The sequence below is a fragment of the Taeniopygia guttata genome, chromosome 5 (assembly GCF_048771995.1).
Source record: "Taeniopygia guttata chromosome 5, bTaeGut7.mat, whole genome shotgun sequence".
Classification (NCBI taxonomy): Eukaryota; Metazoa; Chordata; class Aves; order Passeriformes; family Estrildidae; genus Taeniopygia; species Taeniopygia guttata.
Window position 1 is genome coordinate 5,360,294 of NC_133030.1, and position 13,954 is coordinate 5,374,247.

Genomic DNA, 13,954 nt, shown 5'->3' on the forward strand with positions numbered 1-13,954 from the left:
GAGTCTGTGCAGCTAATGGGTTAATTTGTCCTGATAACAGAAAAAAATAAGCTGGAGGTTATGCCTGTTTGGAGTGAGTGCTGGTTTCAGACAGTAGATGTACAAGGTTTTTATGCCACTGAGAACACAGACCTGCTCTAATGATGTCCTTTCTGTCTATTCAAGTGCTGTAACAAACAGTTCAGAAAGATCTGGAGCTACAGAAGGCTCAGAAATGCAGGACTGACGCCTTCAAAGCTCTATTATTGTAACAACATGCACATGGAAGTGTTTAAGTTACTGTCACAGAGAGGAAAGTCTCATGCAAGCAGCTTGTACTGCTGGCAACAGGCCCTGAAGAACTTCAAGGGGAAGGATTCCTCCTCCAGACACCTGGGAAATCCACACATTTACTTACCTCGGTGGTCCAGGGCTGAGCACCCACATCTCCACCATAGAAATGTGGAAATATTCTAAGCTAACATGCTTCCTACCTCCTCTGGTCCCTTGCCCTGGGGACTGGCAGCCACACCAGCCTCACTGGTCACTTTTTAGCTCCTGGTTTTACACCACAACTTAAAGGCAGAAAGGTCCAGAAAGGGGCACTCAGTTCCTAATCCACACCTATCGTTCCTATCATGTGCACAGCCCTTCTCCTCCTGCAGGACTGTGAGCCTTTGGAGACAAGTACTTTATCCTAGCATCACCATTCATGCATTCAGTGTATCATTATATATATATATTATGCATTCCTGGCAGAGAGGAAAGAAAGCAGAAGCTCAGCAGGAACCTCACAGTGAAACAGAGGCAGGACAGAGGTCAGCCTGTTTTCTCTTCGAAGTATGTATGGGAATTTTAACACCTTTTGATTGACTGAAATACAGAAGCAGGCCTTAGAGGAGGCCCAGAAGGCAGGTTCTTCCCCCAAATCTTTTTCCACCTTTTCAACAGCTTAAATCACCAGCTAGGCTCCCTCTTCTGCTCTCCTTCTGTCTCAGTTAATGTGAAGTTACTCTACACACCAAGTTCAGCTTAGGCATCAACAGTGCCCCTGCAACAATAGTAAAAACACTATTTCCAAGTATTTCACCTTCATTTCATACTGCAGGATTCTAAAAAGGAGGAGGAATGACTGCCATGGCTGCAGAAGGGTATTAAAGCCACATTTTTTGCTTTCTGCATGAACAGCAACGAGAAGATTAAGGTAGCCAGACCATGACCTTTGTTTAGTACTGCAATGTTTGCAGAAGAGCAAGTCTACTTGTTCTTCAGGACAAAAACCACAAAATTCCGGACAAAAGCTCCAGGTGCCTATGGTGGGGGTTAAGAATGTGGATCCTAAGCAAGCAGAATTGCTTCTATCCAGCCCTGAGTAACAGACTGGGATTGAAGACTGGCATTAAAACTCACCCTCTCTTTAGTGTTCCCTGTTGATTAGGCAGCTCTGCTTGGTGGTTTCATCAGCTTTACAAGCAGACCTAAAGATCAAACACCTGCTTCTGGATCCCAGCCAGTAATTCAGTGGCTATAAATGTCGATCTGGAGCACTTTAGATGCCTATATTTTGGACTGGTTCCAAGCTCAGGAAGCTCCTGCATTGAAGGGTCGCAACAAAAACAAGTTTATAAAAAAAACAGATCTCAAAAATCTTCCTAAAAGCAATTATTTTCTGACACGGACAATACAATTACAATGTTTTGCTAACATTTTGTTAGATTCAAAATTAACAAAATTGCTCTGAAGAAAATTACATTATATCCAGCTGGGATATCCCCACTGAAGTGCTCAGCACCACGAAGTTAAAAGTAAAGAGGTTCTTTGCTATTTTGAGTCAAAGACAGCATTTTCCTGACCTGCTGCTGTTAATCATTTCAAACACATGTTTACATGATTGCTTTTGCCAACCCCCGTTCAGCTGTCACCAGCCCCCACAGAATATAATAATAAACACCTTGCACACCCACAAAGAGGTTACTGGAAAAGAGTTGGGTGCATGGAGAGGTCTGGAAGTTTTGAGAACACAAAACACAAAGTTTCCCTAATTCTTTGTCAGAAACTCATCCTTTGACCCAACAACAACATGCAGTGCTGATTTTCAGGTGCAAATTTTATTGTGGATCATAACAAAAGGTTTCAGGAAAAGCACAGAAAAAAAACAATCAGCAAAAGTGTGTCTTTTACTTACAGAGTACATATATTCTGTGAAAACTACTAACTCTGCAGTTGAAGGCAATCAGTTAACTTAAATGAATAATTATTTTTGAATACCTGTTTAGCAAATATTGAAAATATTATTTTTTATCAGTTAGTTTGATATTGAAATTGAGGACCAAACGTTTCAATGACTCTATTACTGTTGTAGAGTGCATGGCATCACTGTTAGACAGAAAAGAAAATCTCATTCTTCCATAAACAAAGTCACACAAAATATTTTCAGAATACTTAAAATTAGCCCTTGTCAATGTTGCATGACTCAACACCTCTTTGAAAAATCTGTGGATACTGAGGTACGCCAAATTTTAAAATTTTGGTGATGCTATCTCAATTTTTCACGTGACAAATAAAAATAAAATATATTCATGCAAGCTACTTTATACAAAGGATTTCTTCAGTCTGTAATTGTACTTTAACTGTAAAGAGAAAGCCCACACTAATTCCTACAATAAAATGACAGAAGTCTACTATAGGTAACAGTGTAAAAATCTTGCAAGAGGTTTTCAAGGCACTGTTTTCTCTTTGGATGCTTGGCCATTAATGAAGGTTGTTTTGAGAGGAAGACAAGAATAACAAAAACTAGACTAAGGCTGGCATCTAGTATACCAAATATCACATATATCTTTATTTAATGAAATAAACTTCTAAAAGCCATTCTGCTTTCCAACACTGTGGCTTGCAGCAAGGTGTCTGCTAAAATAATCTGAAAGATTAATTTAAAACAGAATAAAAAGTATGAACAAAAGCCAACCAAGTACCCCAGTTATCGTGGTCATGGTCATGATGCTTGAATGCAACCTTTTCCCAGCACTGCAATGCTCTGTAGGACAGAGGCTCAGGTGATTTCCTGCCATTTGCTCCACAATTCACTGCAGGAAATTAGGACCTTATCCAGCTCCTGCTGGTCCACTTGAATTCCTGAGCTATGGAGCTGCAAGGGCTGCTGGCCCCTGTAACACGGAGCTACTCCTGACCAGGAAATGTAAAGATTTAATTTAATTGGAAACTTGGTTCGTTTGGACTCCATCAGAAATACACAGCAATCCAACTCTGGGCTTTATGTGTCTTGGGTAAAATTATGCAATTCACAGGACTCATTCTTTATGGCAAATAACAGCCAGTCAGCTGAGAAAGAAATTGAAAGGAGCTGACCTCAAGAAACTAGGATTTTAGGTAAGTATTTTGACAACACCTTGTTGACACACTAAGAAAAATCTGTACCTCCTCTTAAAAAAAAAACCTAAACAATAAGTTTTGTGTGGTTGAAAGAGCATGCCAGGATCCATCAAGAGGGAAAGGATGCCCATCTCCAGCCACAGAAGAAACCTAGATACCATACTGCTGGATGCAATGGGTGAATCAGAAGTCACAACAGGACTGTGGTGGTTCCACAATGCCCCAGTGGCAGCAATGTTTACTGCTTGTTTGCTACTCAAGGCAGGCCAAGATTTGGCCACTTTTTGGCAGGCTCAGCTGCCCATGGGCCTTCGTGTGCCACAGCACAACAAACAGGCACACTGGTCTGGTGGGTGGGATCCCAGCAGCACCACGAGATGCTCAGGCAGGGCCTTGGATTCACCCTGCCTGGCTTTAGGATCCAAAGTCTCAGCCTTGAGACCCCAGGATCCCTCCAGGACCACCAGAGGAACTGGCCTCTCCAGGTGGCTGCTCATGTCTTACATGAGCTAAATCCATCCATTTGGGTCTACTTCATTATTTTAAGTAATTACAAATAAACCTGGGATTAACTAAAATTTAAACAACTTCTAGCTTGATATAAACAGAGAGGAGAATTTTTCTTTCAGCAGTATGTCAGGGTGCACTGCTATGTATCAAGAATAAAAGAAACATAGGTGGGGCAGAATTTGGCCCAGATAACTTTTCCCTTCCCTTTCCTTCCCTACACCAACTGCTGAAAAGCAAGCTGTCTACAGTAGCATTCTATATTTCTCTTATAATCAGAAACAAAGCAATAAATATTAGATATAATCTCTATATTAGATTTTGTATTTATCTGATAGCTATTTAAATCTACACTGTCAAAAATATAAGCAGTGATCACTCCTACATGGCAGCATATACTATTTGTGTGTAAGTGTTAAAACTATCACATGGATCTATATTTACACAGGACACTGTTGTTTGTATAGCAGATTTTAGTTCACATAAATTCTTACCATAGGATAGATAACTGTGGAAAGGTTGGATATTGTTTAAATGCTTCTAGGGTTCTGCATAATTGCATTTCAGCATGAGGAGTTAATAACTCTGTGTCAGTTTTATAAGGATGGAAATGGCGTCTGACAGATAAATCTCCAATAATGTTATAACAATATAGCACAAGAAATACTTATTTGCAAGTCCAGGCAAAGAAAACAGTTTCACTGTTCACTTTACCCATATAAATCTCCTTTCTAAAGAAAGTGCACTTCTGAAAACAAAGACTGTCAAAATCTTTCAGCACTGTTGAAATGTAAAAGTGTTGCAGCTGAGCATGGTCTGAAGAAAAAACATCATTCATTTTTTAATTAGCTATTACAATTACCACTAGGTGTGCAAATGAAAAACTTTCATGTTAAACATTAAAATAAGCTGAAATTGCTGCTAATATATACATGAGAAGTTCAGTCTCAGTTTGCTCAAGAAATGTTTGGTTAATTCCTATTGTTTAGCTTCTCAGATACTAAAGATATAATGAAAATGCTCATTTTCATTGAGGTCAAAATGTCCAGCTATTTCTCCCTGTAAAGGGGAAATAACTGCTGTTTTCTGTACCTCTAATTTCAGAAACTCAGTTAAAAACACACAGGTACAAAAATATTTTAATAAAGATATTTAGAGTGCTTATTACAATCAGATAATTTCTAAGATCAGAGAACATCCAGGTATTGTCCTTTGAATTGAATACTGGCTTTCCCTTGAAAAAGTTCATATTATTTCTCCGAAAAATACTTTCATAGCCCCCCAGCAGAAGTCAGTATCACCTTATTACTAAACATCAGCTGGTGTTTAGCAAAGACGGGAAATAATTGCTGGAATTCCCTCTGTGCTAATGTTATACTGGAAAGCTCTACATTAAAAAAAAAAAAAAAAAAAAAAAAAGCCCTGGAAAATGGAAAACTATGTAATGCTTTACATCATGAGTAACATCCAGCTGTTATTGAGCATCCTTGCCAGCTCTGCCTTTCTCCTGATGACGATTCAAGAACTGACAGATCTCTTTTCCTTCCTTTGACCTCAGCCAGTTCTGCTGCAATTGATGGCTGTTAACAAGGCTCCTTCCTGCACTAAGCAGTCCCAACATTTCTGAAGAGCTATCAAGGAATTTCAGCCTGAGGAATTCTCTTCCTGACTGTGTAAACCAGGATCTCAAGAATTTGTGGTTGCAATGGAACATTTTGTTTTAGAAGTGCTCCGGGCAGCCTCTACCAGCTCCCTCTGGAAGCACAACTGGTGCTTGGTACCAGTCTAAGGGAAGAATCAACTCCCATTTCCCTTTTGTGTCTTTGCTAAAGCCAAAACCAAACAGATAACATCTCAATTGGTGGTAATTAAATTAAAAAAAAAAAATCTTTGTAGCCATGTAAAATCACCAAGGAACTTTACACTCTAATGGAATCTTTGCAGATGGAAGTAGTTTTGGCCGTTTCTAGAAAATGAATCTAATTTTTTTGTGTTGAGCATTATGCAGCAACATACATTCATCATAAAATCAACCAAAGGGACAATTCTAAATTCCATTTAGCAATCAATCTAAACTTGCAATCTGATAATCCTCTGATTAAACTGCCAAAATAAAAACTAGCCATTCTTCTACTTTCTAAAATTATATAATAATACAAATATTATAGAAAAGCTGTATTACACAGATGTGTCTTCCTGAAAAGTGTTCTTTGCAAAAAAGATCTCTTGAACAAAAACAAGTGACAAGCTGCGAAGTGTGGCTCTGTGGAATGCTGAAAAGTGTTATTTGCAAAAAAGATCTCTTCCTTGAACAAAAACAAGTGACGAGCTGCAAAGTGTGGGTCAGTGGAGTGCTCAGTAGCACATATTGAAGCAGAGTATCACAGCATAGTAAATCTGAAGGAATGAGCAGCCACTTCAGCTTGTACACATAAAATTAAAGCCTAATAATAGCACTGTAACTACATATTCAGAGGTTAAGTTTCTCCTTCTTAGCTGTCATGTGAACAAGTGTATTTAACTGTTTCTCCCCATGGAACTGTCTTATCATGGATAGAAAATACTCTTCCCTTTCCCAGATTAAAAAAAAAGAAATATATAAAAAATAATTAAGTACTTAGTAGAGAATACTACTGGGATTGGCTCCAAAGGCTGATTTGAATTAAACTTTCTAAATTTTTTTTCATTGTTGCTTCACCTATTAAAAACAATGCGAAGACAACCAAGACGTGAATTTTCCCAGAATATACCCAGATACCTTCCCCTAAACCCCTTCTTCTCTATAAGTTATATTAGTTTTAAATCTACTGTGAAAATACTAGTGTCAGAATAATCAACAAATAACCAAAAATTCTCCAGGTAAATGGTTTTGTTCCTTTTAGGATAGAGATGCAGAGGAACACCAATGAAAGCTATGCTAATTATGATGTTTTCTTTGTTAACATTCCTTTGTGACTCAAATCAGTTCTTCACTCCACATTCCTGTATTTGGAAAATAGATTGTACAGTACTCTCAGTGTAGACTTCAAGTCACAATTTACAATATCTAGAAAAAAGACAAGGAAATACAAATTAGTAACTTCATTAGCTCCCAATGTTTTCCCATTCTCTACTCCTTTCCCTTGCTCACATTAATAACCACGAGCATTAGATCACAAGGATAGCAAAAAAGAGTAAAAATATCAATAATACACAATTTTCAAACTGGCAACTCAAAACTTGGTGTTTTAGCCACTTCTAGTTAGGGATACAAATAGCTACTGCTGCTGCTGCTGAAATGTAGCCAAGCTCAGATTCTCCTAAGTCTAAGTGTGCCCAGGATTACACATACTTATATGACTTCATCTTCAGACAGTTGTGGCTGAAAAGTAATGATTTTGAAAGTCATCAGGCAGTAACCAATGGAACCTTCCTCTTATGTAAGAATGGTAGGACCTGGCACGTTCTGGGTTGCAACATCCTTCACTAGGCTGAATTTCAGCAAGATAGCTAGAGGCAAGTTTAAATTTTCCAGAGGATCTAAAGAAGCTAGGTGTACAAGTGCTCCTTGAACAAACATCTGAAAATTCTTTGAGTTAGCTGACATCCATGGCTGAATCAGTCCTCAGAAACTCAACAACTAAAGTAAAGGATTTATATGAAACAAAAAGCTAATGAATACCTTATGTTTCAAAGAGCAGTTCTTGAGAAAGTCAATATTATTTCACAAGAAATCTATAAAACAAACTGACAAGTACTACTGCAGCAGTCTACACTAGTGCTTTAGTCAATCTCAAACAGGGGTTCAGAATTGCCCTTGGAAAGAGCAGAGTGGAATTAGAATTGTTCTATCTCTTTCTGCTGAGGGCATAGGAACTCAAATTCCTACCTGTGGCTCTTGGAATTGGCCAGTAAATGGTGTATTGTAGTCATCAGAGTTTGAAGTTTCTCAAAGATTGTGAGAATAATTTTTTAATAAAAAATAATTACTTTGAATAATTAATCCAAAAATTAATCTAAAAATAATTTTGAATAATTAATCCAATCAAACCTGTGCATGGTGTCCTAAAGCGTGCCAACTAAAGATATTGAATTTACATCCATGGACAAAGAGTGGAAACACTCAAGGCCAGATTTTATGCCAGGCTTGTGCAGAGTCATATAACCAGAGGCAGCATGGGTTTGTGCCTCTTCATAAATCAGATGAAAAATGCTTGGTATAAAATGAAGAGGAAATGCCAAAAGCTGCAGGAAGGGTGCATTGCCCCCACAACATCCCACTGCAATCTGTAATACTGCTTGTATGCAACATTGGAAATTTCCTCTTTCAGGCCAGCAGCAAGGTGCAGAATTATTTTTTTCCCAAATACAGAATTTCTATTATTAAAGAAGTAGCTTTGTTAGGTCTCTACAAAGACAGCACCACAAAAAGATACCACCACCACCACAACAGAATTCCACAGAAGGGCTCAAAGTAAAAGAAGCACGCTGCCAGATAAAGATGGGTTATTTCCATTGCTCCATGGGTTTGATCAACACATGTAACATTTTACTGGTTGCAAGTTTCTAAAAGAGAAACTTGAGTTTGGCTTTCATGTACACATTGCAAGGAGCTCTGAAAAAGCTCAAACTGTAAATGAATTTGTTATAGATTCAGCAAATTAATGTTCCAGCTATTTTTAAAGTAAAAGGTCACAGAAAACTTTTTAAGACCTTTTCGATTATATTGCAAATAACCCAAATAAACTGTTGACCCCATAAAAATAATTGGTTTTTATACTCATTTATTTAACTGCATTCTTTTTTTTTTCCACTAAATATGTTTTTCATATTCTAAAGCACTTTTCAGCATATTTTTTCCTCAAGAACCTCAAAGAAACAGTGTAGGAATTCAAAGAGTATTTAGTGTACACATTTAGGGTATGATCCCTTTCAATACCCTTTTGCTCACTGGAAATTTTAAGTACAGGCATTGTGCCCAATGTAACAACACATAAAACAGATGTGTTTTTCCATTCACTTTGGGCAGGAAGTTTCATATTAAGCATTTCAATAATTGCACAAGAAATGTCTTATATATGCTGAAATATCCTTATGGCTTGATTTATACTGGAAAAATTAGCTGTCCCCTAGAGCAATAAATACCTGAAAAATTAAATGCCATAAGAATTTTAAACCATCCATGGGGAGTAAGGGATCACAGATACTCTGTGTTTTACTTGGATCCCTCGATTTCACTGTTTCCCCATTCTCCCTTTGACTATTTCAGACATAAAGACTTGTGATACACTCACCAGTGGTACAGTGAGCATGACTGTGGATGAGAGTTCCAGCAATCAAAAGAAGTAAGAAAACCAAGCTGGGTAGGTCCAGATTTAATGCACAGGCTCAATCCTGAGATGCATTTGTGTGTGTGTGTGTCTGTGGCTGCTATAACCTGGAAGTTGGGAGGGATGGAAAAATCCCTGAATAGAGCAGATCCTGATCCAGCAACGAGTGCCTGAATCTCCTGAGAGTCTGGCTGTTAGAAGCAACACTTCTGGCATGAGCTTTTGTCAACTCCTCAGGGAATGACAATCCAATATTGTGGCAGGAAAAGACTGCGAGCACCACGGAATATAAATCTGAAATTGGTCTTGAAAAGACACAGCTACGTTGATTATTGTGGCAGGTAACCAGCAGGAGACCAGATATCATTCCTGGTGGGAAGAGGAGAGGAGAAGCTGCATGCCCAGCTGCTGCATGGTAAGGAGTGGCAACTTCTCACAGGAGGAGCTCCAAAAACACCCATTTACCTGGTGAATCAAGAGCTCTGTCTCCAGCCTGAAAAGCTGTATTTAAACACTATGTGTATGAATGGAGTGGAAATCCCAATGCTCCTAAAGTCAGCAGCAAAACCTTTATCTTCCCTGAAGCATATTCTACTGTCAGTCCACAGCTTTACATCTAATTTATATATGCATGATTAGGTCCTGCATTCAAAGGCATGTATGTGAACATTTGAAATTCTTCTTCCACAACATCCCCTTCTTTTGTGAAAATCTTCTTAATTACTGGAATACTCAATGTTAATGTGAAAATGTTAGATGGAGGAAAATGGAGCAATTGGAACTATTCACATCTGTCAGTGACACCAGTCACAACTGTGTTCTCTTTCTTTCAGGTAATATTGGAGTATTACTGCATATGTTTGGCCAGTGAAGAAAGGAAGCATTGCAACCTTTGAAAAAGTGCATTTAAAGTACAGAGTTCCTTGAGCACTACAAAATGTACCTTGCCTTTTGCTGCTGGATTAACTTAACCTTCATTTAGCCACACCATAACCTTGTAAGATCTGGAGCCAACACAAATTCTTAAGGAGATACAAAAAAGGTCGAATAGCTACCTTCTGGTCTTGGCTTTGGTTTTTCCAATCCACCATCCTGCATTAGCTCAAATGCAAAGGATACATTGACAACCTGGTAATACAACAAAGGCAGTCACTATTGTGAACTCTGAGCAGTGCAATGGTCAAGACAAGATATATTTAAAGTTGCAGACGCAGATATTCAGAAGATAAAAACAGTCAGGGCTCTGTATCTGGTCTTTGGAATCCAGACAATCTGTTGCTTTGTTGTTTCTGGGTGATGGTGGTTGCAGAAACATAAAGGTAATTGAAAGTTAGCATGAACTAACACAACCTTCACTAAAATTACTTACAAGTAAGCACAGACCACCTCCTACAAGTTCAAAAATTGGAACATGATGGCCCCTGAAGTGCTCTTGTCTTGAACAGACAGATGAATTGCCCGGATAGATACAGACACTGATGTAATGTTGGTTTTAAATTGACACATTGCACATATATGCCTTTATGTTTCCAAAACCCATTAAACCTTTCCAATGTTAAATTCTTGGATTTTGGATACACAAAAAAAATCAATTCTGTCATCAGTGTAATTCTATATAAGTTATTGAACAGTAGGTCTTGTTCAATGACAGCACCACACAATGGCTGCCAAAATCTGTTAATATTTGTTAACCACCTCATCATTAATATAATTTTCTCTTTTATTCCAGGTAAGTACTAATTCTGATTTTTTTAATACTTGGAAATGGTTAGCAGTACAGTCATTTGTTGATTTCAGCTATTAGCATCAAACTTCTGCAGAAAAGTTTGCGTTATCCTTCTACAACTAGACATGTTTGTTTTTAACAGAAAAATGAAATCTAGTTACCTTTTGTTCAAAACTATCAGGAGTCAAGAAAAAGCTGTGCAGGGGAACAAAATAGCCTTCCAGGAGACCCATTAGCAGGACTAAGTACACTCCATCTGCAAACTGTGGAAAAAAAAACGCTTCTCAATACATTTTCTGAAAAATGGCTCACTGCTTTTCTTTTTGAACAATGGAACAGGATTGCCCAGAGACGTGGACGCCCCACCCTGGAACTGAACAAGGCTGGATGGGGCTCTGAGCAACTCGGTCTGGTGGAGGTTTCTCTGCTGGAGGGATGGACCTGGATGATCTTGCAGGTGCCTTCTAACCCAAACTATTCCATGTTTCTGTGGTTTTGTCACAGGCCTATGGGTCTATCAACCCATCACCTTCCTGAGGCAGGTGATTTTCTTTGGACTGATGGAAACACAACCTCTCATTTCAGGGGATGCTGTTTCAGATAAATGCTTAAGGAGTTTCTAGGTACTTTAGCCCCAAGGTAAACAATGCAATAAGCAGAAATAAGGAATGCCCCTTTGAAAGCCTTTACACACCATTTCCATCTAAATCTTAATTTTACCTTTAAAAAAATCTCTATCCGCTTGGTAGGTGTGCAAATAAAGCAGAGATTCTTAATAACATGAATCAAGACATAAAATAAAGCCTGACCTGAAGACACCTGGGGTTTTTTGATAGTGCAGATCCCATCCCTTCCTGCCTGACCCTGTAATTTTCTTATGATAACTGCTGCAATTGTTCACATGGGGGAGGTATTAATACAGCAGGATTAAGCTTTTCTTTTAGCTTCTTTTCAGCCAATTTAGCAGCTGAGAACAAGACAGAAGAGCATGCAGCACATTATTTCTGTGGTGCAATCAAGCCTGCAGCCCAGCTGTACAGCTGCCTGCACACTTGAGTAGCTTTGCTCTCGAGAATCCCCGAATTCCCCCTGAATAGAGGCATTGTGATCCCATGTGGCTGCGTGCTTTTGCAAAGGTAGGCAGGAAATCACTGCTCAGCCTGGCACTGGAGCAAACCAAGGGCACACAATTCCTTCCTGGCCAAAACAAGCAGGTCCTCCTTACAGCACTTGGCAGCACCCAGAAGGTAGCATTTGGTAATTAATTTTTATGCTAATGGAAGTACAAAATTGTTTTAGATGCTTAACTGGTGAGGGTCTTCTTTGTACAAAACGTATTTAGAAATGAAGGGTTTCCTGCTGAAATAACATCTTAGAGCTCATTCAGTAATAATTCAGTGAAATTTCTGGATAAAGCTGAGGGTACAGTGCATAACATAGTGCAACTACTTCTCCCCTTTAAGAAAGGCTGTAAAATCCTACCTGCGTGTCCAGTTCAGTCACCTCCAAATTCAATTTATTCAGATGCTTGTTCACAAAGGTGATGAGAGTCTGAAATAAAAGAACAGTGCAATGAAGGCCTATTCAGCAGGGCAGCAGTTTAACACCAGCAGTATGAACTCCACTCAGAAGAGAATCTGCATGAGTGAAGAGACTGCAACACAATCTCCACATTTTGAAATTGAAATGTGACATTAAAAATTGTTTTAAAATTATTTTTTTTACAAGAATGAAGAACAGAAATAAAATGAATGCAATATATAGAAAAGAAACACACAGTTAAAACAAAGAAAACCCCCAAATTTTTAGCAGACTATGGGGAAGTCAGTAATTGGACTCCACTCAAATCTGACAGCAGCCAAAATACTCCAGGGTCAGACCTCTGGCAGCTGTAAACTGGATATCTTGTTGGCATCAGTACAGTCAATGTACCAGTTGGGTTCTACTCAACACACACTTTGTGAGAACTTTTCTGATGAAAACTTTGATAAGTATATGTTGTTCCATGTTCCAAAGTTAAGTTCACGCTGCTAAACATTAAATAAAAAGTAACATTATAATCATGACTTTGTGTATCTAAGCATAAAGCTTAATTGTATTTAATGTATGCAAAGCATGCCAGTTATACATTATATCCACACACACCACATCCACACCATCTAATACACGCAAGCATGCACATGAACACATTAGGTATTTTAAAAATAAAAACCTTCCAACCTTTTTCACTACGTTGAGCTTGTCTGGGGCATGGTCAAATAGAGTGTCGAATGCATCTCTTTCTGAAAAACATTCAGTGCCATAAATATACTGAGCAGCAGTTGTTTCAGTGCAGAATAAACACTTACTGAGACACACATTCATTTGAGACAACACAGTCAGCAAAATGGTTCAATATAGTCTCTGTATTCCAGGTACCAAATAGTTTGCATACTTCTCTCTGGCTGCGAGCTGCTATTAACTTATTCTCTATTAGTAACAAAAAAGCATCATTTTCAGGTAGGATTTGGATCACCTAAAGACGCTGTTTCTCAAAAATGAGCAAAGAATAGCACCTTTATGCATGAGATCTTAACCAGCCACATAAAGACAGCCAAGTAACCAAATAATTTTCTGCAGAAGAACATGAGTTTACATTTGTCTCTACATCTACAGAGGAAGATTTTCCCCAAGGGCCACTGACTGCACTATTAAACATCTCAAGCAGGTTTATGATTATACATCTGCAATACAGTCCTTTGTATAGATGTTTTGGGCCATTCTCAGATGCAATTTAGGGCACTTCCAGAAGGGCAGCCAACCTAACGTAGCATGACTGGAGTGCTACTGCAGTCACCGTCTGAAGAAAACAGAAAAATCTATAAAAAGGCACCAGAACCTTTTCTGAGCAATTTGTGTTTCAACAATCACCTGAATAACAGCAAATGACTCAACAAACATTCATATTCCTCAATTAAAAAAAAAAACAAACAACAAAAAAACAAAAACAAAAAAAAAAAAACCCAAAACCAAAAGCTAGAGTAGATCCAAAGGCATTTGTAAA

General features: G+C 38.4%; 1 protein-coding gene across 2 annotated transcripts in view; it reads right to left on the reverse strand.

The window, feature by feature from the left end:
* Positions 1 to 2,068: 2,068 nt before the first annotated feature.
* The window catches only part of PARVA (parvin alpha), a 62,363-nt gene continuing 50,477 nt past the window's right edge, over positions 2,069 to 13,954 (reverse strand). Inside the window, exons 9-13 of one of the 2 annotated variants that reach the window (XM_030273440.4) lie at positions 13,132 to 13,193; positions 12,394 to 12,462; positions 11,073 to 11,174; positions 10,241 to 10,313; positions 2,069 to 6,922 (exon numbers count right to left, since the gene is read on the reverse strand). In XM_030273440.4, the coding sequence (XP_030129300.1) occupies positions 6,846 to 6,922; positions 10,241 to 10,313; positions 11,073 to 11,174; positions 12,394 to 12,462; positions 13,132 to 13,193 (383 nt within the window). In that variant the 3' untranslated portion in view covers positions 2,069 to 6,845. The remainder of the gene's footprint in view (positions 6,923 to 10,240; positions 10,314 to 11,072; positions 11,175 to 12,393; positions 12,463 to 13,131; positions 13,194 to 13,954) is intronic. The other variant, XM_030273442.4, reaches the window with a different exon arrangement.